The sequence below is a fragment of the Delphinapterus leucas genome, chromosome 17 (assembly GCF_059928025.1).
Source record: "Delphinapterus leucas isolate spDelLeu-1000000601 "Yukka" chromosome 17, BTC_Dleu_Yukka2, whole genome shotgun sequence".
Classification (NCBI taxonomy): Eukaryota; Metazoa; Chordata; class Mammalia; order Artiodactyla; family Monodontidae; genus Delphinapterus; species Delphinapterus leucas.
Genome location: NC_143145.1, coordinates 15,800,420 through 15,827,988, shown reverse-complemented (window position 1 = coordinate 15,827,988; position 27,569 = coordinate 15,800,420). Strand labels below are relative to the sequence as shown.

Genomic DNA, 27,569 nt, shown 5'->3' with positions numbered 1-27,569 from the left:
CACTCTCAGATTTTCAAACCTGAACTTTTCCAAAATCCTTGCCCAGACCCCATGCTGAGTCCTTACTCCTGGTAAATGATTAACTGCTTGCATGCCTTCTTCTATTTGAATATAAACATATAAAAGAAAAAGAAGTTAGTCGTGCTCCCCCTATCAAGTGTTTTGCTGAAAATCTTTTTATATTCATCCTGCCCACCCCCCCATGCTTCCAGACTCTCTCTGCCTTGTTCACAGGACACTATGATTCTGTTTGCTTTTTTTCCCCTACAAGCCAGTTCTCTTAGTTTTTTTCCCCCTTCATTCTTTATTATATAAGTTATTTTTGCCAATAAAAATTGGCTCCATAGAATTAGATAGGAAATTTTGAAGGAAAACAAGATTATCTGCTGGGAAAATACTGATAGAACTTTGGCAAATAGAAAGCAATTACTGTAAATGTCACCTTAACATTTTCACGTAATAACATACTTCTCTTTGGTCCAAACTGTTAAAAAGTAAGTTTTAAAATACAGTCCAGACTGAAGTAATTAAGTTCCTTCTCTCTCTCCCAATCTTTCCTTCCAGCACGGCTCTCAAAATATTGTAGCTCAGAGCCAAGGAGGGCTGGGAAGGAGGGCATGAGGGAGTAGAGTGTCATGGGTAAAAGTATAGCCTCTGCAGACAGGCCTGGGTTCAACCCACATCTTATTGGTGGGGAGGGCCCAGCCAGATCGTTCTTAACCACTCAGTGTGATTTTTCTCATGAGACAATGCCTGGAAGTACTGAGCACAGTGGCCAGTAAATATTAGCTATTATGATGACTCCTACTTACAATTAGTCACTAGATGAGTTAATGAATACATTAGAGGACTTAGAAGAGTGTCTGCCACAGAGTGAGCCCTTCATAATAATAACAGCTGACGCATTTACAATACTTACTATGTGTCAGGCACTGTTCTGAGTGCTTTCTATATATTACCTGATTAAATCTCACACCAGGGCATTGAGATAGGCACGACTGCCTCCGTTTTCCAAATGAGGAAATTGAGGCACAGAGAGTTCGAATCACTAGTCCCAGATCCTGCAATTGGTGAATTTTCATGCTCAACTGTAAATGCAGGGCAATATTTTCCAACTGTATTCCTCTGCACATTGAACAAGTTCTAAGGTAGGTGGTGGGAGGAGCGTCCCCTTCGATCATTTATTTATTCAACTAAAACTTATTGACTGCCATCTGCTCTGGTCCAGGGACAAGGAAGAGAGCAGGGAACAAGATGCTGATGTCCTTTCTTTGTGGAGTTTATAAGCCAGTGCAGGAGACAGGAGAGTGAATATACATATGAGATGATTTCAGATCATAATAGCGGCTCTGAAGAAGGTAAGATGATAGTGGCTTCAGTAGATTGGATGGTCAGGGAGGGAGGTGGCTTAAAAACCCCGAGGCAGGACCAAGCTTAGAGTGTGCAGAGAATAGCTAGGCCTGACTGGGGTGCCGTGAGCAGAGGGGAGGGTGAGATGAACTTCAGCGTTTGATCCGTCCTGCATAGGATTTCATTAGATTTAAAAGGTTTGCAAAAGGCTGGGTCATTGAATAAATAGTTGGAAGAAAGCTAGATTGAAAAAAGGTTTGGAAACCACTGATGTTAAAAGCTTTGCCGTTTTAAGAATAAGAAGCCCAGGGTTCTGGCCTCAGCTCTGGCCCTGATTGCTGTGTCACTTGGGGAGAGTCACTGGGCTTCTCTGATCCCCCTTTACCCTCACTCCATGAAGAGTTATAGCAACTACAATGGGTACCTCCCAAGAGAGTTTGTAGATCAATAGAGGGGGGCTTTGGGGAAGTAAGCCCATGGAAGTGCAAGGTATGTGGGCAGATGTGGCCAAGTGGGGGGCTCCTGTGAGGTGGACAGAGAGAACAGAGGCAAGTTCTGGGCAAGTGTGACCATCTAAATGGGTGTTCCAAGTTGCTGGAGGGAAGATGCCCTTGGGACTAATGGGACTTGCTCATTTATATCGCTGGTTGAGTATCACTGGGGTGTGTGTGTGTGTGTGTGTACTGTAGCCTAAGTGACTCTAAGGAAGTCACAGAACTCTGAGACTTCCAATTATTTGCTGTTTCAGAGTTAAGGAAAAAAACAACTAAGGCACAGAGAGGCTATTAACAGTAAAGTCAAGGACACTGCATTTTGCAAACTTCATAGAGTGAAATATTTAAAAGAGGTCAAAGAAGTTTTTTCATGTTTCTTTCTCGAGAGACGGGGCAGACCCAAACTTTATCAGCCTGGGTCCCGGAACCACTTAAAACAGCCATGGTCAGTGATTAGATAAGACAGCCAAGTGCTACGTGAGCCGCCTAAGTGTGTGTGTCCATCAGGGAGCCTTGAGCGATTACACCAGCGTCTTTCTCACATTTTTTCTGTGCCTTAGTCCTCTTGCTCACTCTTAAGAGGCCAAGAGCTGGGGGCCAACTTATGTTTTAAAAGCCGAAAGAAACTACTGGTAGGAGGTTTAGCTGGTGACATGTGGTTTTTTTTTGGTTTGTTTGCCTTGAGTGAGAATTGCTCATGTCTTTTCCTACCTGTATGTTTACAGCCTTTACTCGAAGCTATTCAGTATGTCCATGTGGTCAAGCAGAGGCCCGGGCAGAGTGAGGGCCTTGTGGGCAGCGTGTTTGGGGGATCTCCCCTATTTGGGGAGATCAGTGGTCACAAGGAGGCGGGCAGTGAGACCCGAGGCTGGAGGTGCTCATGTCTTTTCCTACCTGTATGTTTACAGCCTTTACTCAAAGCCTTCCTTTATCATAACTACTAATAATTGGAACTAGAGTTTTAAAAGGCTGGTGCCAGTTCTCCAAGCCACTGCCATCACAACGCTGTTGTATACAAGGCAGCATCCTAATGCCATAAACAAACTCGTACTTTAAGAGGAAATGGGCAGAGATCTCCAGATCCCACTAGAGATTTCAGTGAAGTAGCCTACATCGGCCCCAAGGTCAAGTTTCTAGCTTTCCTAGCGCGTTTCCATTGGCTGTCGTCGTTCACATACTCTGATCCCACGCTGCCAGGTTCTTCTCCCCACACCCCCTTTATCGGAAGGTCCCCCAGCCCACCCTCAGCACCCAACGGAAAGCATCCAATCAGAACTGTCCAGACTTTTCCATCACCAGAGAGAATTTAAAGTCCTGGCGAGGCTGCCCAGCATCCCAGCAGAGGAACCAACTGCAGCCGTTCCTGCTGGGAGGAGGCTGGGGTGCTCCAGCTTACCCTGGTGATTTGGATGTTGTTCAGCTGCTGTTGCCAGTGTAGAATTGTCTCCATTCGATACACCCACATGTTAATGTTCCCGACCAGCACAGACTTGCCGACTCTTTGGACCAGTGTACATAAGGACGTGTAGAGGGTCTGGAGTAGTTCCCTTATTAGTCTGATGTTTTGTTGGTCTTCCAGGACTTGAGTGGGGAAGAAAAAAAAGTAGTTAACGTTTATGAGACTAGAACACTCCATAGTTCACAAGTGGTTCTTTCTTCTTCTCTCCTCTGCTCGTGTTACCTGCGTACACCCACTGGGGATATGGTTTTCTTTCTCGCTGGTGTTTATTCTACACTTGGCCAAGCTTCTGCACTCGAGGTTATTGGGTAGAGTTTCCATTATCTAGGTCCCTCTTTGTTCTCTTCTCCCCGTTTTCTACAAAGACTCTTTCTCTTTTCATTGTCCTACCAGCACCAATAGCTCACCTGATCTGAAAGCAGCTTCTTTTGCCCAGGAGTGATGTCTCTTTTAGATGATCAGTGGCAGAAGCACAGGTCTGGGGGTCAGGAGCTTGGATTCTCATCCAGTCTGGCTGACTCTTTGTGTGATTATGGATAAATCACTCTTTCTCCCGTATACACAATGAGTCAGTTGAGCCAGAGACGTAAAGTTCTTTCTAGCTCAGAGAGTCTATGGATCTATTCTGCCTTGTACACAGCTCAATTTTCTAGGAATTTGGAATCTAGAGGTTCAGTAGCCAAGGTTGGGACACGTGCCTACACCAAGAAGCTTGAGAGGCTTAGAGCAGGACAAATGGATGATCCCAACACAAGGACAGGAGGGTGATGGTCTCACCCTTTGTCATGAGCATGAATGGCCCTCCTTTCTAAACTGGAATCCAGCACCCCTGAAATGCATCTGGAGTCATTCATTTCCATCTGCTTACATTCCCTTAAATCCAGTGACATGTCCACTGCATTGGAAAATCCATCTGTCCGGCCCCAGGCCTATAAAAAGGGGCGAGAGAGTGAGAGAGAGAGCTCACCTTTCAGTACCACTTTTTCCAAAATGTTCATGAAGTTCTTTTGGGCAATGCCACTCAGGGATGTGAGCTGTGACTTTGCTATCAGTTCCAACAGCTGTGGATAAAAATAGAAGTTGCCAGGCTTAGACTACAGAGATATTTTTCTCCTCTAATCTTCACTTTTGAGTCACATGACACGTAGATACAGACTGACAGGGAGAGATAAATGGCAGGCAGGGCCACAATGCAATAAAAAGCAGATGCTCTGAGTAAAAGACAAATGGGGGTAATTCAAAACCTAGGCATCAGGCTGAATATTTAATTGCTTTTTTTCTTTTAAATATAAAGAGGTTGGCTTCAGCCAGGGCTAATTCATTCTACTTGTCCTACTTCAGCAAGTGAAGCTGAGGTTCTCCAAAGGGAACAAAACCTCCTGTGACCTGTGATGTTGGAGTTGTACATAATCACTCCCAGCGGGAATTCTTTTACCCCTTCTTGAACTTCTCCCCACTGGCTGGGACTGCTCTCAAGGCACCTGAAAGCTCAAGTTCAGCAACGATGGGCACTTTTCAAGGAAGTGGCAATTCTTATCCAGATATCTCCTGCTTATGTAGCATTCAATAAAAATGTCTGTTAAATTAGAATCTTTCACTGCACTTAACTTTCTGTAGAAAGAAGCCAATAACAGGAAGAAAGAGACATTCAGGGATGTACAGTGTATACTCATATTTCTACTCAAAGGCTAGGAAACTTGTAGCTCTTAGACTTATGTACAAGTTTTGCTTTGACCACTTATTAGCTCTGTGACTCTGGGTAAATTCCTGAATTTCTTGGTGCCCCAGTTTCTTCATCTCTACTTGTAATACTTCGAGTCTCCAAGATTGGTGACAGCGTTAAAGGAGGGAATGCACATAAAGCTCTTAGCACAGTGCCTGGCATAAAGTAGGTAGAAAATAAAGGTTGGTCGGTTTACTGAAGGAGTATGTCCCATTCCCACCACCCATGTTATCACCAAACAAAAAGAAATAAAGATAATAATTTAAGTTGGTGCACCCTTAGCATAGTCTTTCTTCCCTTCAAAAGCAAAATTCTTTATAAATGTGGCAAGATTTAAAAAAAAAACAAAGATTCTGTTATTGAAAAAATGAAACTTTACAGACTGGAATGGGCTCTTAGAGATCAAGTGGTTCTACCCAGTTAACAGATGAGCAAAGTGAGGCTCAAGAAACTAAACTTTACCAACTATGCCACAAGGAGTGAGAGGGCTCAGCGGGATCCTTCTACTTCGTGCTTTCACAGAGTTATCGAACAAAAGAGGTTGATATAAAGTGAAAATAATTAATTGCACCAGAACCCACCAGGCTAAGTAAAACTCACTAGCCTTAGAGCCAGTAAACTAGATTTAGAGACCCAGGACCTCCCTTTATGTTAAAGCTTCTATCTCTGCTCCTAGGAAACCTTCCAAGGGAGTTTCATCTCCTGGCCAGGCCCCAGCCCAACTTCACTTCAGGTCAGTAAACACCAAGTATGACACTGTGCTGGGTGCTGGAATCAAGGCTGAGGGAACTAGCAAAGTGACATTTTAAAAATTGGGCTGCAGAGAAGAACTGAAACTTTTGGATCAAAGCCCCAGGCAATTCAAAGAACCTCTGCTTCCAAGGCATTTGTTTAAAAATTTTGTCCCCATGGAGCCCCTTAGGAGCCTGTCAAACCACGGACAGACTTTTAATTTCCTGAACATAATTTTACTCTAAGTTAAAAAAAAAAAGACCCCCAATCTTTTCCTGCCTGGCTTATGTATCTCTCTCACACACAGGGAGAGATGCTGTCATCAGGCTGGGGGAAGGTGGCAGAGAAAGACTGAGGCTGGTTTTGAAGATTAGTACTGGTGATCCAAGGCTGGACGTCAGGAACTGACCAAATGCCCACAAAGAGAGGCAAGAAGTCAAAACATCAGCAGAGGCCACGTCCACAGGCGGTGACCAGACGGGTTGTCCTCTACCTTTCCAGTTCAGCTCTGTCACCAACCAGCGCGTGACGGTCGAGAGAGGAGTGAAAAATGGCACAAAGGGACTGGCCAAACCGTTCCTTTATCTCCTTGACCAACAACGAGATTCAGAAGGCCAAGCCCAGGATCTATTAATACCCCGAGCCTCACATGACCAGCACAAAGCAAGATGAAAGAAAACAAAAGTCTTGAGTCGGCTCTGGGAAGGGTAGTGACTCATCCTGGGGTGGGAGGAGGGCGGGCAGAGCTCTGCCTGAAATCCGTCCAAAACCCCCATTTCATGTGACTACCATCTCACGAGGGCATCAGTTTCAATCTTGTCTAAAAATGCACCAATCACAAGGACACAAAAATTCTCAAGGCTGTGACTATGCATTTGAGGGGAAACAAAAAAGCCCTTTGGTCTGACTGAGATGATCTTTGACTAAGGAAGAGAAAGATAACAGAAGCAAAAATCGATCAACTGTCAGGAGAATGACACGTCAGCCACCTTCTGTTTATTCCGGTGTCAAAGGAAAGTCCTTCTTTTCACTGTCCGGCAGCCTTGGGGTCAGGAGAGAGAACCCCAGAATAGGAGGGGACCTGGATGCTCTAGCTGGGTGACCTTTACAGTTGTCATTCACTTAGCAAGTATTTTCTGCATGCCCATTCTATCGTAGTGTTGTGGTAGGTGATGCGGATAAAGACACACGATCCCTAGACTCACGGAGTTTACCATCTAGTCTGTGGTGTAAGTCATTTAACCTCCCAGAATCCCAGTTTCTTCATTTCTAAAGTGGAAATAAAAAAAGACTACCTACTTCACAGGGTTGTTATGAGAAGTAACTGAGATCAGTATGTAAAAACCCACTGTAAATACCAAATACAAGGCATTATTATTATAAGGTATTATTTCTTCCCCTTCCAAACCACATTCTTTTAGTGAAGTTTAAAGTGGATATCAAGGGTTATCTTTTCTGTAAAGCTTTTTCTGTAAAGGGCTAGATAGTAAATATTTTAACCTTTGGAGGTCATAAGGTCTCTGTTGCAACTAATTAACTCAGCAACTGTAGTACAAAAGCAGCCTTGGACAGTATGTAAATGAATAAGTGTGGCTGTGTTCCAATAAAACTTTATTTACAAAAACAGGCATGGGGGGCAGATTTGGCCCTTGGGCCATAATTTGTCAATTTCTGATTGTGTGTGTGTGTGTGTGTATGATAGGGTTCAAGAGTGAGGGCTCCAGAGCCAAACTGCCTGCCTCAGTTTCCCCATCTGTAAACCATACATAATAATAGTACCTACTTTAGAGTTGCTGTGAAGATTAAATGCATTCATAAAGCACTCAGAACAGTGCCTGATAGCAAGAATATACTCAACAAATTATTATCATTCATTTTTATCATAGTACAGAGACTATTACTAGGTAGAAGTACTGCCAGGGAAGGCATAGTGAATAGTAGGGTAAAGTACAGCTGGTTTAGAGACCTTTAGAATCCCTGTATTTCAATTTTATGTATTGTCAACCAAATGCTTAAATGCTTTCAAATTTTCATATTCCTCTCTGTCATTTTTATTATGTTTCTGATATATTTAGTAGCTCCCTGTCTGCTGATAAAAGTTAATGTTGATACATTCTGTGGCTTACATAGTTGCATCTACCATGAAGTCTTATTTTGCTAGCAATAATGGGTGTTTACTACATGCTACGCATTTTACATGTGTCACCTTGTTTAATCTTCAGAGGCAACCCACTGAAGTGGGTTCTCTCCACTAAAAGAGGATTTTGTGGCTCAGAGAAGTTAAGCAACTCACCTGAAGACATATAGCAGTAGCAAGTGGTGGAGCCAGGACTTGGACACAGATATGTCTAACGGAGAACATGTATTTTGATAGTTTAAGGACTTCAGTTTGTCAAGGCCAATCAAATTTGCATCTAGGTCGAAACTTTAAAAATAGTGGCAATACCATGTAGTGTTCTAGGAAAGAGTCTGGAAATCTTATATCAGTATTACACTGGGACCGGTAATCAGCTTTTCACATTAAGGGAGAAATAATACCCAGAAAGGGTTAATAACGCATTTAGGATGAGGCAATTGCTTTGGGTAAATCATTTAGGTCTACTTTCCACATCACAATAACTCTACGGACCCAGAACCAGTACTGTGTGGAACTAGTGGTAAAGAAGACAGAATTTATTAATTTTAATTCTGTGTCAAGAGAGCTGTGTGCCTAGGGGGAGTAGGGCTGTATCTAGCAATTTATTTACCAAGATGACTTAGCCAGTTGGATTCTTTGCCTCCAGCCACACGAGAAAAAGCAGAGGAAAACGGATTGTTTGAAAATGGCTGTTTGTTTTCTGCTGGGCAAATTTTAGCCCAGGTGCCAGTAATTTGTGGCTGTGTTTAAGGAGAGGCGGGGTGGGGGACTGGGCTAGGGGTGGGAGAAGAGGGTTCTCAGCTCCTCCTGAATTACAGGCTATCATTACCGTGGGGGCCGCCTGGGGATCCAGCACGAACCGATCCACAGTGACTAGCTGTGCAGTAACAGGACCGGTTCTGGGCCACGGGAGGAAGGGCTGGTGGTTGCCGCCTGCTGAAACCACACCCTGCCCTTCAGCTTTGGCTTGTGCTAGTCTTAGACATGCTGAGTAGAAGAAAAGTCTCGTTGCGAGCGATATCCTATAGTCAGTCTCGGAGGGATATCAACCTCAGCTTGAAGTGGTGCGTGGAAGATGAATGGGGAGAGGAGATTGCCCTCTTATCTCACTCTGCCCGCAGAAAACGCGCGTTTCGTGTCATCTCTTCCCTTCGGTTCATCATAGCATTCAGACTTTTAAAAATAAATTAGCTCACGTCACTTCTCTGCTTGAAACCCTCAAATGTCTTCCCTTTGCCCATAACTGGCAAGGTCCTCCCTGACCTGGTCTTCGCCCCTTGTCCAGCTTCATTTTGCCCAGTGCCTCCCTAGCTCGCTCTGCTCTGTCCACACGGCCCACCTTTGGTTCCCTGAGCAGGCTCAGCTCATTCCCACCTCCCAGCCTTGGTCCTGCCACGTCTTCACGTGCCAGCTCCATCCCACCCCTCAGGTCTCAGTTCAAATGCCACCTGTTTGAGAGCTCAGAGAGCCCTTTGCGGACCATCCTAGATCTTACTATGGTTTCAGTGTTCCTCACTGTTTCATTTACACATGTCTGAAATGATCTTGTTTACTTGCTTGCTGACTGTCTAATTGGGATAGAAACCTCAAGACAGAAGGGGTTATCTTGTTTACCACTCTACCGCAACCTGGCACACGGCAGGCACTTAACAAATACATATATTTATATCTATCTATATATGTAGGTATATATACACACATACACACACATATTTAAAGGGATTTAAAGGGACACTAAGCAACTGGGGCTTCAGAAGCATCAACAAAAACAGCAGCTACTCTCCCTGTTAGTTCAAGGTTACCCATGCAGCTGTTGCCCAAGCATACTCTATCTTGCATAGAATATTGTTAAGAATGTAACTTATCCCTAATTCTTCTATCTCCTATGACAGTGAGCTCTGCAGTTTAAGGTATATGTCTGATTAGAAAACAAGCCGTAGGATTATCAAAGGTAGGAAGAAACTTCAAGAAGCCCCTGCCATTTCTCACATGCTCAGTACGCCAGCTGGGTGCCCACAGGAAAATTATGTCTTTTGCAATAAACCTTTGGTTACATCAGGCAGTGCTTCTGCCTGCATTGAGTGCCAGGTACTTCCAAGACCCTTATTTACTCAATGGATAACACAGATTAAAACCTGGAAAGTTTTGTCCTGACTTTGAGCCTGAACACTGACAGGTTGGAAGAAGGAACATTTCTGCTACATTAATAATCTCCAGGCATGTCAAGATTGGGTAAATATTATTTGCAAGTGAAACATCCCTCTAACTGAGGGCCAAGTTTACACAAATTAATTGTATTCTTAGCCGAGAACAACTTGCCTCTCTGTCTTCCATCCATCCCAGAAAATTCTGAACTTAGAATGATGCCCTATTCCCTGTCGCATTGATCTGAGCAGGTCTGTCTGCCTCAATGAGGCTGCTTAAATTGGGCTCCCTGTCTGCTGTAGCCTCCTTACCCCCACCCTACGCTTCTACAAGGTTGGATGTCACATTGCCCTTGGCCCCTGGCCCGCCATCACTCCCCTCCACTTCTGTTCTCTCTAGCTTCAGGTTTCTGCTCACGCCATTTGTCCCTGCAAAGCCTTCTACCTGCCTCTCCACCTGGCCAAATCCTGGCCATCCTTCAAGGAAGGAGAATCTCAGGTTCTACCTCTTCCAAGAAGCTGCCTCCAGTGCTTCTTCTTCCGTTCTCCTAGACAGGACCAAACCCAATTTGCTACTGCAGTACCTTGTACCTTGTCTCCCAGAGTAGCCCAGAAACTCCTGACCAGCAGACAGCAGGTCTTAGTTGATTCCTCAAGTGACTGTGGCAACACTAGGTATATGGTATGGACTTAATATAGAAAACACCTGCTTAGGGATTTGAAAACACTCACCTGAAGCAATATTGATGTACGGGGACCTAGCAGAGGATGTTGTCACCTCCTTGCCTTTGGAAAGCCCTTCTTTTAGAAGACTCGAGGGGCCTTCGGATCCTAGCTCACAGATACTTAAACCTCTGTCTCACCCTCAACCAGAGCAACTTAGAACAATGTCATATGCTCTCAGGAACATCCCTCCTTGGATGGGAAAAAAGTCTGCTGAATTGGCAATTAACACGCGACTCACCTATCCAATTTAGCCTATCCCCTGTATAATAAGCACCTGACTGAGCCTAGAAACTAGCTAGAATTTTAGTATAAAATATATTTCTGGGCTCATGGTGGGATATATTTAAATTCTGAATCCTCAAGAAAAAAATTTATACAACATGGGCACATTTTTGATCTTCTGGTCTCCAAAGTCAGATGGGAAAGAAAATCAGGTAGAAAAGTCGTAAAATAATCAATCTCTATGTTTTATTTCATCTTTAATTTCTACTTTCATATATTTTCTAATTCCTGTAATTAGGACACTAAAGATGACAATAGTTACAGCAACAACTGATGCTCACCATATACCAGGCACTGTCTAAAAGCATTTCACGTGTTTAAGCTCAGTTTAATTCTATAGCAACATGATGGGATAGGTACCATTATTAGCACCTTTTATAGGTATATGATTTACAAGTGAATTTATGAATATACATAAATTGAGAATACATGCTTAAATTATTAATGTACTGTCAGGTGTCCATGGTCGAAAATACCACTATTCTGGTCTCTCAGGCTTCCTCCGTTTTTTTGGGTACCCCCTACTTCTGCATGCACTCCCCCAATCCTGTGGTCATACCCTCAAGTTCTGTGAGTGTCCCCCACTTCTGTGGGCACCCAGAAATGGCAGGATCTCTTGCTTGCCTAAAGGCTTAGTGTGACTGAGAAGGCTCGGAATTCCAAGAGCTGCAGCGTTTCTTCGGTAAAATCATTAGCAGCCAAATCAGCATTCATTTTAGGGACCTGCTCAGGGCCCTCACTGTTAATACCCCACAGTGAATTCTCACAATTCCCAACCATTTCTGCCAATCACTTTCAAATGGGCTTGCGCCCTGTTCTTTTGATTTTGTTGCCACTGGAATGGCTGGCCACCTTCCCTCCCTGCCAGCTTCTTTGTCTCAGTGGAAAAAGATACCCACCAGTTTTAAGACCGAGGTGGCAGGGGCCGCCTTCCATCAGAGGAAGGCTGTGCAGCACCAAATTAATCCAAGGTCACTGCAGCAGAGGGACCTGGTGAAGGGGCCAGGCTGCCCATACACATCACAACCCACCAGGGGCTTGGCAACAGCACGCCCTTAATTTAAGGCATTGGGTTTGAATTTGAGTCATCGTGCCATATTTCAGCCTTTCATTTGCCAAACCACCAGTCAACTTAAACTAAAACATGTTTTTGGAAAAGACTTTTAGGGGCGGTAGGAATGCAGTAACTTGCTGGAAACATTCAAATGGACTTAGGGTGGTAATGCAGAAAAAAATAAAAATATGCACTACTGGTTTAGCTTGTGGATGTTCTTCTTTGCTGCAGAGGGACAGAGAGAGTGAGGTTGCAAACTTCTGTTTGTCCTTCCTGATCTGATGCACACAGGGGTCACTTCAGTCAGGTCAGGAAACCGCTATTCAAGGATCTTCCTGGTCTGAAGACAGCGTCTACAGTTACCATGTACTTGGCCACATTCTCATCCCATAGAGAGAGCTGGGAGGACCAGATCAAAGAGCATTCTGGCATTAAAGCGTTAAAGCCCTCTCTTGCACTTGTGCCTCGGGGTGTCTTGTTTAAAAACTCATTATGCAAAATATAACATTTGGGCTCCCAAGTAGTTTCTGAGCTGGTTTACAAACTTGAAAACACACTGGGATCACCTGGTGGATAAATTTAAGTAGCAGTGCCTGGGCGTCACCTTCAACTAATGAACTCGGGTGCTCTAGAGGTGGGCTTAGAGGAGCAAGCTTCACAGGTGATTCTAATGTGCAGATGTGATTCTGATGTGTTTACTGGAGATCCACTCTCTCCGCTGGCCTCTCTGTGCCCTGGGTGGGTTAGTCAGTACTTGCTTTCTTGTGGTTACGGTTCTAACCCCACCACTGGCCTAGCCCCTGGAATCCTCACTGGCTCCCCAGGGGACTTTCCAAAATGTGCTGGTCTTGAGGCGTGGTGTAAACCCATTTTTTAAAAATGGCCTTTCATAAGTTACTGCTTTTAAAGATTTAAAATCATCTTTAAAACCCAGTTAAAACTATGTTTAAGCCATTGGAAGTGTGTAGAGAAGCAGGTAGAGGCAATGAGTGTAGCCTGAAGCCAATTAAAAAAAGGTACAAATGCTGTATAAAAACCTCTCCTATTTATATTCAAATTTTGATTCCAAAAGTTCCACAAAATTTTCATGCTGATAAAACATCATAACATTGAGATAGGAGTGTTGGCTATCCCTTTTATTCCCTCTGCATGTCTCTTTTATTAACATTGACAGCTAGCATGAACATGACACCTTTTTAAAAAATGTACTTTGTCTTTAAAGAGGTTAAACAGATTTTAAGGCTTCAAAGTTGGTTCGGTTTCTTACTGGGACTGAGGAATCATTGTAGTATTAAAAAACCATTAAGCTGAAGTAGTAAGATGAGGATAACATACTGGCAAGCTACTTTGCAAAGTTGGTTTAAGGATAAGAAGAATATTTGAGAAGTGTCTTAAGTTCCTTAGAAGAAAACCCTCAAAACGTGGTGCCTATCATTAAAATGTTTTAAGCTCTTTATAAAAATGGCATTTCTCAAATTACAGAGGACCCTTAACAGTGAAGGGGAAAAAAAGATTGTTCTATCCAAAATGGAAATATTCCCCCCTCTTTCTGAACCTAATAACTGAAAGCATTCAGTAGTTTCTTAAAGGTTAGGAGAATGTGCTCAGGATGTATTTTACAATCAGATACTGACAGACACAAGTCCTCTATGCTGAGTTTTAATCAAAGGCAAAGGGCATGATTCCCCAGGTAATTTTTCTTTTTTCTAAGTAGAAAAACATTTTTTATCAACCAAATTGAAAAGACTTTTCAGGGAGAATAAACAATAATTTTGATAAGTAGGTAATAATAAGTATTAGTAGCTGACTTTGAATAACATATTCTGGTCTTCAGAGTATTTCCATTACTGAGTTTCACAGATACCCTGTGAAGTGAGGTTATTCTAAGTCCTTCTTACACCCGGGAATGTGAGTGTTGGAGAGGCTGAAACAGCGTGAAAGCCGTGGAGCTGGGATCTGACCTCAGGCCATTTTACTTTCAATCCTCTGCTTATATGGAACTCATTGTAGCAGCTAAAGAGTGTGGACTTTAGACTGCCCAGGTTTCAGATCTGGATTTCTTCCCTTCTGTAGCTTCGTGACCTTGGACAGGTCATTTTTACCTCACTGTATATGTAAACAGCGATGATAAAAGTACCTACACTTTACAGGGTTAATGGAAGGCTAAAAGGTGTCAGTGCACATAATTGCATGAAACAGATTTTCACTATTTGAATCCTTGTTCCTTTGCTTTGTTTCTTGTGAGAAGGAGAACAAGTAGGAAGGAGAACCGTCTTAAAACTGACCAAATGCTGATCAGTTTGGAATCAAGACATCAGATCTGGGTGTCTTCCTCTAACACCTAGAGGATGGAAACTATTCAGTCTCAGCAACAAGTTTCCAGATCTTCCCGGGCTTGACTCCAACCAGCCTGCACTGGGTTGCCGGCCACAGTGACCTCCCAGAAGCGGCAGAGTCTTGATGAAATGACATGAACATTTCATCAAGAAGGTCTCTTATTTTCATCCCTTTTGGACTGGAATAAGGGCTCAGCTGAAGACTAGACAGGTCTGGTCATGGGCTCTGCTCAGAGCTTCTAACCTACAAGAGGCCTGGGTTTTTTATCAGGTCAGTTGGGACGGCCAGCCCTGCATCTGCCCAGATGACAGGTGAATGACCCAGGCCTCAAGGGGGCTTGAATGTCATCGCTCTGGCTGAGCCTCTGCAGTCATCTGACTCAATGACACGGCACTGAGAAGCACAACCCAGGGAAAAGAAAAAACCCAACCAACTAACACCCACAGCGGGTAAATTCCCTCCTACTTCTGATCCTAAAACCCAAACAGCTGCTACCCCCCCAGGTGGAACCACTGACAAAAACATACAAGGGAGCTTAGAGGGGAAAAGCAACCACCAACCAACTAAAAAGAATCAGTGACTTGAAGGTCATGGTTAGACTTCCTTGCTTTACTACCTTCATCATTAATATTTTGCTAAAGCTCATTAAAAAATTATTTTTTTCCAACATAGGGTTTAAAATGGGAAGCAACTGAGCCAAACAGGTAGTTTCAAGCTTTAAGTGAACCTGGGACTGAATATTGTTACTACATGGGGGTGGGGGAAGGGAGTCAGGAGGAAGAAGTTCTGGGGTGCTTTGAACTCACCCAGTTTTGAGGCTTAAACCAAGAATGCCTTAGGGTCACCTAGAGTCAGCTAAAGCCAGGCAGGAAGGACAGTGAGAACAATCATAGGTGCACAAAGTTTTTAAAACAAGCCAAGGTGCTTTACAGCTTGCTTTCTGCTGAATTCTCTGTTGCTGATCTTACTGCTAGAGCCTCTGCTGCCTGCACTGTGGCTCACGTGAGGTATTACGGCGGCCCCTGTCCGAGGGGGCCAATCTCAGGGACATCCATATGGATGGCTCCATCCTATGTGGATCTCAGTATCCGTATAGGAACCTGAAGTACATCGGGGGAGGGGGGAGTTGAGGAATCCATTTTCTGCTTTCCTTAAAATCCCCAGGGTCCTAAAAAGTTGTTTGTTTGTGTTTTTTTTGGTTGGTGTGGGGGAACTACTTCAAGACAACCCGAAAAGACAATTCAACTTGGGAGTCTGGGTAATCTACAGAGACTCACCCGTACGACGTAGTTAAATCTTCTGGAATCCAGAATGGCAGTCGAGAAGTCCAGCCTGTTGAAGGCTTCCCCCAAAGTGCAATATCCATGGCGCTGAATGTGAAAGCAGGGGGTGCAGAGGTCATTTTCCAGAAAAATCTGCCTGGACTCTGCTGACAAGCTTGGTGGCTGTGTTAGGTAACCTATGGCCATCTGCTGCTTTCCTGTGCCATGATCAGCCCTTTCTGGGCCCCTGGGCCCCTGGTGCCCTGCCCCACCATGAGCCACAAAGATGGGTAGTACAGCCGGCAGCTGCTTTAGTCAGTGACTAAAGTTGTGACGTGTACCATTTGGGCCCTTGTTCTCTGCATGCACTTGTACTTGCCTGTCAAGGAAAGGTTGGGAGCTGGGTATGTGATGTGTGTTGGTCACTGTAACATACTCCTGGGGTAAGAATTAGCCCCATGTGTGTCAACTCTGTCTGCCACATCTCTGGTGCTTTTCTCTCTGTGATCATCAGAAACGTTTTTAAGGCTTCATGAAGAAGCCAAAGGAGTTTTGGTCTTTTCTCTGTGAACACACAAGGCACTGGGTGTAGAGAGCCCTGACTCACAGTCCCAGCTCTGCTTCTAGTACCTGGGTGGTCTCGGGTGTATCCCTGGCCCTCTCAGGGCCTCAAGTCACAGAGCGAACTAGATGTTCTCCAAGGTCCCTGACAGCAATAGAAATTCTATCAATCTGTCATACTGCCTGTATCCTAGTTATCTGAGCAAATGCCTGTGCAGCGGGAAAATGTACATAAAAGGGTTTTACAAAGTGCCATGCAAATTTAGATATTACAGTGTCTTGTTCTCTTCTGCATCTAGCTCGTGCAGCCTCACACTGGGTGCGCACGAAAACTTCTCCCGTATTTAGTGATTAACCCTTCCAGGGCTAAAATGAATTGAGTTGAAGTCTAAAAGAGATCTTAGAACAAAAGGGAGGCACTGCCCTGAGGGAAAGGCTAAAGCTTTATAATAGTGTGTTTGAGATGTGGGAATATTAATCTTTATAAAGCATTGCTACATACATCATCCCACTGAATGACTGGGGAGCCCACCTAGTGACTTTTGCATCTCTCTCTGTAGCCCCAAACTCTGATGGCTGGCTAGGTAGTGGGCTGCAGGCCTCCACCACCCACATCCAAGAACACAGTCATGATGTGAAGTAGTTTCCCAGTCTCGCCCCTACCCTGTCAGGGGAGGCATAAAGCTAAGCATACTCCTTAGTAAGCAGATGGGTGCTCACCTCTTTAGTACTTCCTTTGTGAACATAGATCCATTTTTCTTGGTGGAAATCTACAAAGACAAAATAAAAACAACCCAAAACCCCACAGCTTTAAAATTTATAACATGCCCAAGATTTTAAACTTGTTTCGTTTTCATTTAATCCAAAGTGTAAAAAAGTTTCGACAAAAAAGGACAGACTCTACTGACAATCTAAGGGGAGGCAAATGCCTAACTTCTGCAGTGTATAAATACTGGAGTTGTAATTTACTTTGTCGGAAGCACTTCAAGTCTTTGATACTCAGATTGAGTATACCAGAGCTCCAAATTAAAGAAAAAAACCTAATACCCAAGTACGAGTTTGTGTTAAATGCCAAGCTTACAAGTTAAACAAGGCCATAAAAAGTAGAAATAGAACAGATAATATGAAGAAACCATGCCGTACAGATGGAATAAACTAAAGATCTGTAATTCATGCTTATTAATAGAACTTTATACTCTCTGTTCATACTTACATCCAGCATCTAGAAATGTTACTAGTATTTATACAAGGGAAGAGGGAGAAAGAAATCTATGTTCAAAGCCTCAAAACACAGTTCTAAACGAAAGCACACACTGGAACTGGTTCAGCTGACCATACCACTGAATAATAACTAAGCTTAACTATGTCAAATGTAAGTGACAAGCAGGGAAAAAACACCCCAACTAGCAACTGACTTATAAACACGACTGTAAAGAATACATTAATCTCACTCATAAAATGCACAGCCATGTTTCTGAGTGCAAAGATCCGGGTAACCTCTGTGAATGACACAGTCAACATGAAAGCGGATGCCAAACATGTGAGGTGTGATTTGTTCCCCTGCCAAAACCCAATCATAATGATCTTCAGTTTTCTTCTCAAGTTCACAACAAACGGCTTACATTGAGTTTTGGTTTTGCTATTCAGCATGTCCTTCTTTCTCTTCTTGGCTGCAACATCATAGTTCAGGCTGTTGAAAAGATTCTCCTTATTGTATACTTCCTTGCTGCAGTAACTAGGAATAACAGGCAAGAGGGGATGAGCTGTAACAGCTATACTTTAACATGAGCTGTTTCTATAAATAGCTTACTGTGTTATAAAACACAAACATACATGCTCCTCAAACCAAACAATAAAATAATCACTCAAAAGAAGTCTGTACGGGCCCAGTCTTCCCTCTTCGGGGATGAAATAGTGTCACATCTCTGTGGAAGGCAGGGACGGGGGCTTCTGCTTCTTTTGAATTCCCAACAGTGTCTGCCATTGTATTTGACACACAGCCCTGCACTCTTTAGGAGCCATGCAGGGTACAACAACATTATTTTAAGCAAAAATGATGAATGGATGGGGAGGGAGGGAGGGAGAGGAATGGTTACTGGTATCACTATAATACACAATACTTTCATTTTGCAAAAACATCCACCCCAAGCTGCTTTTTAAAAAAAACCGCTTTATGGAGATATAATTCACATACCATACAATTCACCTATTTAAAGTGAACCCAAGCTGCTTTTAACTAGCATGCTCCCCTTGTGTCTTTAAAACATTTACAAAAATCTGACTTACAGACTGCATCTCTAGGAGATGTTCAGTGTATAGTACTAGTTGTTTAGGTGTTTTTCTCAGTGGCCATGGCTCACGGACCCAGCCGCTCCGCGGCATGTGGGATCTTCCCGGGCCGGGGCACGAACCCGTGTCCCCTGCACTGGCAGGCAGACTCTCAACCACTGCGCCACCAGGGAAGCCCAGTTGTTTAGGTTTTATATAATTCCTTGACTAACACTAGGCATCATGCTGTGAGGTGAAGACCTTGAGTCCTAAATGAAACAAGCTGTATTTACAACTCATACATTTATAAGAGCTGAAAAGACAGAACTGGCCAATTCACAGGTCACTAAAGATGTGTAGATTCAACTTGGGTCAGGGGCATATTTCCTTCAGTAAACTGAGCTGAGCTGTCATTTGGGGGGCTGACTGAGTTCTATTCTATTATGCAATGGGATTTCAGAGTAAGTCTCTGAAGAGCTTCCACAGAAGCAATGCAGGAGAAATACTGAGGTACAACGAGAAGATAGGTTCCCCGATCCCCCCAACTCCCGTGGGGCATGCACGCGCCAGGCAGGATTTATAATGCCAACCAGTAAAACATCAATTAGGGTTTGTTTCCCCTTACATCAGCCATATATTAGAGGCCTTTAATTTTCTGAGTTCTTCTGCTGAATTTAAAATATGATTTAATTTATATCTTTTTTGGACCTACATCTGTTGGATAAGATGAGGTACACCTGCACTTCTCCATTGTATGGATATTATGTAAAAGAGAAAAGAGGGGTTGAAACAATTTCCAGTATCCTGTTGCTACAATGGTCTCTCCAGTAGCACTTCAATAAGTACAATAAGTGTCTCACTAACATGCTTACACGTGACATTACCAACAATATACTCAGTGTTTCTGGACCCATAGGGATAGGCTTGATAGATAATCAGTCATTTGTTAATCTTCCCTCAGAAGGCCATGCTTAATACCATTTACTGAGTTTCCTAATATCATTAGCCTTCTCCTTTTCATTGAGGGAAACGGGATATTTTTAGGTTTCAGAGCGATTACTGTGGAAATGCGCTCTCTTAGAGGCACTTTCTTAAGTGAGCCCAGGGTGAATGTTTTGGGTCCAGCTTTGTGTCACACGTGAGTGTGTGTCTGTCTGCTTGCACAGCTATAGAGGCAGAAAACCACCGACCAGTCAGTTGACTTGCACCAAGGTCAGCAGGAAAAGAGGGGCAGAAGAAAGAGAGAGCAGAACTCTGAGCCCTTAGAGCTAGTTTAAGAAATTTCAATCAATGCTGAGGAGAAGGGAGAAAGATGGAAAGTCACTTGATTGGTCCACGATGCACCAAAGCTGAGAACAGCTTTAGAAAACAAAGTTAGGCCATTTTGTGTAAAAATACCACACAAAGCCTTATTTTTAAAGGAAACTCGCACATGCACCATGAACAAAAGCCTACAGCCTGAGTTCCACATAGAGAGAACCATAAAATGAAGCTGCCTTATTCTCAATCACACATTTAAGGTTTAGCAGAACATTTTTGGAGCCTGGGCCATAGATTGTGACCATTCCTTAGCAATGTTAAATATTTATATTTCATCTTATTCTTTTCTAATTGAAAACATTCCTCAAAGGAATTTGAGCACTTGCTTTCTTCACAGAAACAACAATAACCTGCTTTAAGCCCAAGTGACTCATTTCCAAAGCTAGTTTAAGAAGAATTTGACATAATTGATGATGCTCTCCCACTGGAGAATGTAGAAAAGCTTTAACCAAAGAGAAACCTTGCACTTTTCACTTAGACAATAGGTTTTGGACTTTAGAGGTAGGGCCTGGAAGGAAGGGCTATGGGGTTTATTTGTGTTGCCTGCTTATATGTTTTCTTTTAAGCAATAATATATTTCAGTTAGAGGCTATTTTGAGAGTTCAGTTATGTCCATTTCAAGGAAATGCAAAGCCAATGGAAAATTACAACTGAAATTTTGAACAGGAAAAGCCACCACCATTTAGGAACCACAACATTTTTTTTTTTTTCAAATAAACAAAACCATTTAAAGAGGCTGCTTTCTTCATTAAATTCAATAATAACCAGAAAGTCGCTATATTATAGTCAGATCTTACTAATCTTGATTTTTATAGGCACAGGCCTAGAAGAAAGAAGACCTCGTCCAGCCCTGTACTTTCATCACACACATACAAAGATACTTAAAGACAACTTTAGAAAAAGTGAAAGATTTCAAAATAGGCCCATTTGGCAGCAGAGATAAAGGGAGGGAAGGAAAAAAAAAAAAAAGCCCTATTTCTCATTTCATTTGTAATAACAGGCCATTTAAGAAAGCTGTGGCCTACCCCAAAGGGCTTACTTATAGATTAAGGCCAATGAGTTTCTATGCTAATTTGCTCCAATACATACCCAATTTGTCAAGCTCACATGGCTAGTAACCAGATTGTTCTGGCAAAACAAACAGCCTAGTGTATGTAGCTCTTAGAACAGTGCCTTGCACACAGTAAGCACTCATAAAATCTTAACTATTATTTTTATTTGCTTATTCACTAACTCATCCAGGGCACTGAAGTAAACTTCCTGCTTCCTGGTTCAGCCTTAGCTGTACTGGAAAGCAACATTGGAGTTTTCAACTGCAGGCTTGCAGAAGAGTGGCCCAGGCTCAGGGAGCTTAGATTACTCATCCTGGAGGTGGGCTGGGGCGGGGTTGGGGCTTGTTGGTGAGGAAGACTGCACAAGAGGTGGCTCAACCATCACTTCCTTGAAGCATTCTTGGATCACTCCAATTCATGCCGAACTCTTTCCTCAAATGTAACACTTGCCATTTCTCTTCCAGCTTATGTAGCTTCAACTTTTTCACAAGGGGCCCTGCTTGAAGCTTATCTGAAATCCTCCCATGATCTCAGTTCAGGGCACTTAGCTGTGATGGGGTTTTGTAACATTCTGCTGCTGGAGGAGGACAGGGCCCTGGACCACAGAGAGAATGGCCAACAGAGTCCAGAGAAGGTGCGCTAGGCAGACAAACTGTGGTCAACACAAAAACACTGTCCCCAGGCTGCAATACACCAAGTGTACCCTCATCCCTCTCTCCTGTTCAGGCAGTTCACAGAATGGTAGGTGGAATCAGAGTAAGTGCATGAGGCTCCTGCAGGCCTCTGTTTTACATCCACCCGCTCCCTCCCTTTCAAAAGGGCCTGCCTTGGGCTTCCCTGGTGGCGCAGTGGTTGAGAGTCCGCCTGCCAATGCAGGGGACACGGGTTCGTGCCCTGGTCCGGGAAGATCCCACATGCCGCGGAGCGGCTGGGCCCGTGAGCCATGGCCGCTGAGCCTGTGCCTCCGGAGCCTGTGCTCCGCAAGGGGAGAGGCCACAACAGTGAGAGGCCCGCATACTGAAAAAACAAACAAACAAACAAAAGGGCCTGCCTTGTTTGCTCCTAACAGGGGAGGCATTCAACTTCACCTGAGTAGGCAGGCACTCAGCCCGAACCTGACATCACAGCGAAACATCACCAAGACTGAAAACAGTGGGGATATTCGAGACTACAAACCCAGGTCTCAGAAGGCCAACTGCTTTTAAGAAGTTGGCAGACTTCTCATGCTAAGTAGGGAAGGGATTGTTTACAATTGCTGGGGAAAAAAACACTCTGCAAACAAACAGCCAGCTGCTTTGCTAGGAGCTACCAAATGATTCCTCAGATGACTCATCAAAGAGCCACAGGTGGGCACTATATCGATCACGCTTTGTGATGATGCTGGTGGTGACAGTTCTAGCTCAGAAAGCGTGAAAATGGAGGAAAGAAAGGAGGTTCAAGAAGGGAAGAGGGGGTGGGTAGCTACCTGATTCCAGCCTGGGTTAAACTTTTGTGGTAAGGTAAAACCTTCTCCAGGTCTCCCCTACTGTGGAGGGAGAGGCACCACTATTTACTTGGAAATAGGAGTGATACCCGCTTTTCTCCTGGAGCAGATGCAGTGTGAATGTTTATGCGAACCAGAGGCTCTGCATTTTGAACCTCTCCTGCTGAACCCAATGGTCTGTTTCCCGCTGAGGAGCATGCTACACTTATATCTGGGTGGGCCACTGTGACACAGCTTAGCAGATCATGACTGCACCTCCCTAGAAAGAATCCAAACTGTTACACAAAGATAAAGCACTAAAATATTAGATCCTCATTTCTTGGGAATGAGGAGGAAGGAAGGAAGGAAGTTTCTACTCTACTAAAATAAAAGGAAGCTTTTAGTCTAGGGAGAATAATTTAGGCCTAGTTGGTAACTAGAGTCCCTTAAAAGAGTCTAGTGACAGCAGTTGGTCTTTTTATTTTCCTGTAAATTATCTGGTTTTTCATAAATAAGATTTCTTTATAGTGCTCCGCAAACTCCCCAGGGACTGCTTCCAAGTGTCTTTAACATAAAGGTCAATGTGCTCTTGTCTCTCCTGGCAGACCCCCAAGATTAAACATTTTTTTCCCATTGGAAGACAAAAGGTGATGCTTTACAAATCACAAACAGGTGTGGGGCTCTGAAGGTCAGGACATGGCAATAACGATTTTTCCTTGATAGTTTTCGTGAAATTGAGTGCCAGGGGCTCAGCCAAACAACCACTGGTAAATCTGAGTGGGAAGCTGGCCCAGGTACAGAACTCTCCACTGAAGTCAATTTAAGGGCTGGGGTGTGGAGCAGTGGTTTTCAGCAAAGGCCCGGGATAAAGGCACCCAAGGGTAAGCGGTCTGCACTGATCCCCTCTGGGCCAAATGGCAGTGATCCGGGAGCCCTCTGTGGAGATCATGACTGAGGGACTCCAGACCACCTAACTCATTTGTCGCTGCTTCCCTGTGTTATTAACGAAGCAGAGCAGCAGGCACGGTGGACCTCGGATTTTCCACCAGATTGACAGAGCTCAGGTGGAACTTGAGTCCAGAGGCTCACGCAAGCCAGGTGGGCTTTCTGCAGGTGATAGGCATCACTTGAAATGGGGGCGCACTCACTATACAAAGAAAACTGACCGAAAGTGCCACCGAGGAAACAGGTGCAAAGACGCCGTCCCCCCAGGAGTACAAGGCTTGTAGGATCTATACCCTGCCTCCCTTCCCTCCTCCGCAGCTCTTGTCTCTCAGTCCTTACCATGGCTCCGCAAGTCCGCCCGCAAGCACTGGTGCCCCAGGGACCATCTGGCGGCCCCTTCCTGGTTACTCATCCTCTCTTCCCACTCTGTGGTCGCCTGTGCGTGGGAAGAGCCTGGAGGTGCTCCCGACGGGACCCGTGTGCAATCCCGTCTCCAGGCTTGTGCTCGGAGCCCCGCCACCCCAGGGTGAAAGCTGTGCAGCCCACTCGCCGGCGCCCCGACCCGCAAACCGCGCGACACCGGTGTCCTTTAAGGCAGGGGACCCCTGAAGTTGTGTGTTTAAGTTTTAGCGTTTGGGGACTAGATCCTCGTTTGTCGTCAGATTCTCAGAGGGACACGGGGCTCTGTAAAGAGTCGTGCCCACTTGGAGACGCTGACCTTGAACCATAAGAGAAACCAAATACCCCGAATCCCGTGCTCTGGCGACCTCTGCAGAAACCCGGGCAACTCACTTCCATCCTTCTGGTCAGGGGCTCCCTTCTCACCCTGTTCCAGCCCGGCCTGAGTCCCAGTCACCCGACCCGCTCCCGGAGACCAACCGGGTCAGTTCTGCGCAGCTGAAATTAGTGGCGATCCCCTCACCTGCTGAGGTCGCTCACGAAGCTGCCGCTCTTCTCATCCAGGAAGCGCTTCCAGCCATCGGCCGTCTTCACCCAGCTCTGCCCGGGGGACCGCCAGTCCTGCCCGAGGAATGGCATGGCACTGCCAACGGACGCGACGAATGGACGCGACGGACTGATGGACGGGACTGGCCCGGCGGCCTTGGGGACGCGCCGCCCTGGGCGGATGCTCGGGGTGCCGGGGCCGGTGAGGGAGCGGCTGCAGGGAGCCCGAGTGGAGGGCTGCGGGATCGGGGGTGCGGAGCGGGATACCTGCGCTCGCGGGGGGCGCTGTGGAGGGTCGCCGGGCGCGCGAGGCTCCCTGGAGTGCTGCGCTGCTGTCCCGGCCGCCGTATTTATCCCGGGCCGCTGGCCGCGGCTCTTTGTTGCCGGAAGAGGCGCCTGCTCTTAGCCCGGCCCCCCCCAGCCCAGAGGCCACGTGGCTTTGTTTATAGGCTCGGCTTGTTTTCCGAGGCGCCCTCGGCTCCTGCACTTCTGGCTGTTGCACAACCGCTCGCTGGTGGAAACTTGAAGCCGCGCCGCGGGGCCGGGGCTCCCACTGCCCCTTCGCCTCTGGCCCTTCTGCGCTCCCACCCCGCCCCCAGGGCGCAGCTTCTGCAGCCGCGAGAGCGAGGCAGGGCACTCGGGAAACTGCGCCCCGTCCTCCTGCAGCTCCCGGCCTGGCGAGGGGCAGGGAGGGGGAGGCCCGAGTGGCGTCAGGATCGCTGCGGGGCGGGGGGTGGGAAGAAAGGACGGCACCCTTTCCAACCCCGAGCTGTCACAATCGAGCCCCGCGATCCAGGGCACCCCTGCAGGAACCGAGGCCCGGCACAGCGCGGCCCGGAGCCGGGTAGGAGGGCGCAGCCTCCTTGGCCTCTCTCGCTGCCTAGACCCGCTCTTGGGAGAAGGAGGGGACCCACCGCGAGGCGGGAGTGGGGCGGGGGGACAGCACCCCACCTCACCCTGCCCCAGAACTGTTAAAGAGTCTGCTGTCAGGCTTGTCTCCGAGGTGGCAAAGGAAGGAGAAGGAGGCCAGGCGGCAGCTGGTCCCCGCGCGGTGGGAGTGGAGAGCAGGGACAGCCCTCCACCCCACTCTGGGCACCCTAAGCGAGCAGCGCTGGCGCCTGGCCCGGGTCTAGGGCGCCGGGGAATGGGATTTTATTACGAAGAACCGCGAAGCCCCTTTCCCCTTCCTGCTGTTCGGCATCCTCTGGGCTATTAGGCTCTCCTGGGGAAATAATCAAGCCAGGAGTTTTGTTTTAGTTTTGGTGAGCGTTTAGGGAGAGGGGCCCAGAATGCGCCTCCTCCCGACTGATGGGGACTAAAGGAAGTTCGGTAAAAGTCCACAGTGAGGAGGCGATGCCCGAGAGTCCCAGGCCCTCACAGACCTCAGTTTATTAACCTCATCCTTGAAACCGCGGGGCGGGGGGCCGGGGGGGGGGGCCCAGTGTGGCAGCTATGGTTTTCCAGACGAGGGCACTGAGAGCCCCTGAGAAGGGTTAAACCAGTGACTAGGGTCACAAGGCTAGTTTCTTCACAATCCACAGTACAATCTGAAATTATCCTGTTTGCTTTTTGGTAACAAGCTACCACTCTTTGCAGAATGTAATCTCCAGGAGAGATCAACTGTCTTGTTTTGGGGGTATCCCAGCTCCAGCACCTTGCAAGGCCTAGAGTAGGCCTTAGGTAACTATTTGTCCAATGAGTAGGTGAATACATACGGGAAGCTGCTGACAATCAGGGTATCTTATTGTTCTTCATGACTACTAGTTATGATGCTTTACAGTCTGTTCCATTTGTCAATTAGATTGTAAAGAGTGGTCACAGCAGAGTAAAATCTGCATGCTCAATAATTAGCTTCCACTTGATTCCTTGATTCTTCCACACCCCTTCCTCTGCAGCCATCAACATTGCCCCACCGACTCTGTGCAATCTTTAAGGCTCAGAGTAGACAAAGAAATTGTGTGTGCCTTGGGAGGAGGGTACATGTTGGAGGGGAAAGGAGATGTTTTTAATAAAGTCTGTTTTCAAGTAGCCAGAGTTTTCTGATTCAGGTTTTCCACCATAAATAATTTATTAGCATAGTAATAGTAAAAATATCTTGTAAAAACACTGCAGAAGATCCCAAGTAAATGATAGTCACTATGATCATGCTGACAGATGAGACAGTGTTGGGTCTGGCCTTTGTTGGAGAGAATTGATAGATGTAAGGGAGCATAATTAAGAGATGTGATTATTAAAGATGCATGCTAGTTACATGTCAGCAAACTACATCTCTGTAGAAACTATAGAAGTCAGAAGATTTGAATTCTATTTCTGCTAGAGCAACATACTGTCTGTCTGACCTGCATGAATGACAAATTCTGGAGGCACAATTTCCTCAGCTGTCAAGAAAGAGTAGAGCCTATAAATGCCTACCTTTCAGGATTGTTTAGAAAGTGTGTTAAATGGGATTATTGTTACCAGTTCTTTCCTCTTTGGTAGTGTAGTGCACTCACATGGCCCATGGCCTCTTAGTAATATGTAACTCCCTGATTCTTTTTTTAAAATTGAAGTATAGTTGACTTACAATATTATATTAGTTTCAGTGTAATGATTCAGTGTTTTCATAGGTTATACTCCATTTAAAGTTATTATAAAACAATGGCTGTAATTCCCTGTGCTATACAATATATCCTTGTTGCATATCTATTTTGTATATAGTAGTTTCTGTCTCTTAATCCCCTACCCCTATCTTGCCCCTCCCCCCCACTAATATCTATTATTTTGTTCTCTGAGTCTGTTTCTGTTTTGCTGTATACTGTATATTCATTTTTATTTTTTAGATTATACATATAAGTGATAACGTAAAATATTTGTCTTTGACTTATTTCACTAAGCATACTACTTTCTAGGTCTATCCACGTTTTTGCAAATGGCAGAATTTTATTCTTTTTTATGGCTGAGTAACATTCCATTGTGTGTGTGTGTGTGTGTGTGTGTGTGTATCACATCTTCTTTATCCATTTGTCTGCTGACAACTTGGGTTGCTTCCATATCTTGGCTATCGTAAATAGTGCTGCTATGAACATTGGGGTGCATGTATCTTTTCAAATTAGTGTTTTCATTTTTTTGGATATATTGCCAGGAGTGGGACTGCTGGATCATATGGTAACTCTATTTTTTAGTTTTTTGAGGAACCTCCATACTATTTTCCATAGTGGCTGCACCAGTTTACATTCCCACTAACAGTGTACATCCACAACCTCACCAACATTTGTTATTTGTAGACTTTTAGATAATAGCCATTCTGACAGTTGTGAGTGATATCTTATTGTTGTTT

General features: G+C 45.1%; 2 protein-coding genes across 2 annotated transcripts in view; one reads left to right on the top strand and one right to left on the bottom strand.

Annotated features, from left to right (window-relative positions):
* FBXO32 (F-box protein 32) overlaps positions 1–24,592 on the bottom strand; it is a 34,045-nt gene extending 9,453 nt beyond the window's left edge. The window contains exons 1-6 of the mRNA XM_022553999.3: positions 24,231–24,592; positions 17,884–17,996; positions 16,982–17,031; positions 15,716–15,808; positions 4,271–4,364; positions 3,241–3,425 (exon numbers count right to left, since the gene is read on the bottom strand). Of these exons, the coding sequence (XP_022409707.1) occupies positions 3,241–3,425; positions 4,271–4,364; positions 15,716–15,808; positions 16,982–17,031; positions 17,884–17,996; positions 24,231–24,346 (651 nt within the window). The 5' untranslated portion in view covers positions 24,347–24,592. The remainder of the gene's footprint in view (positions 1–3,240; positions 3,426–4,270; positions 4,365–15,715; positions 15,809–16,981; positions 17,032–17,883; positions 17,997–24,230) is intronic.
* Positions 1–27,569, top strand: part of NTAQ1 (N-terminal glutamine amidase 1) — a 211,650-nt gene that overhangs the window by 69,184 nt on the left and 114,897 nt on the right. The window lies entirely within an intron of this gene.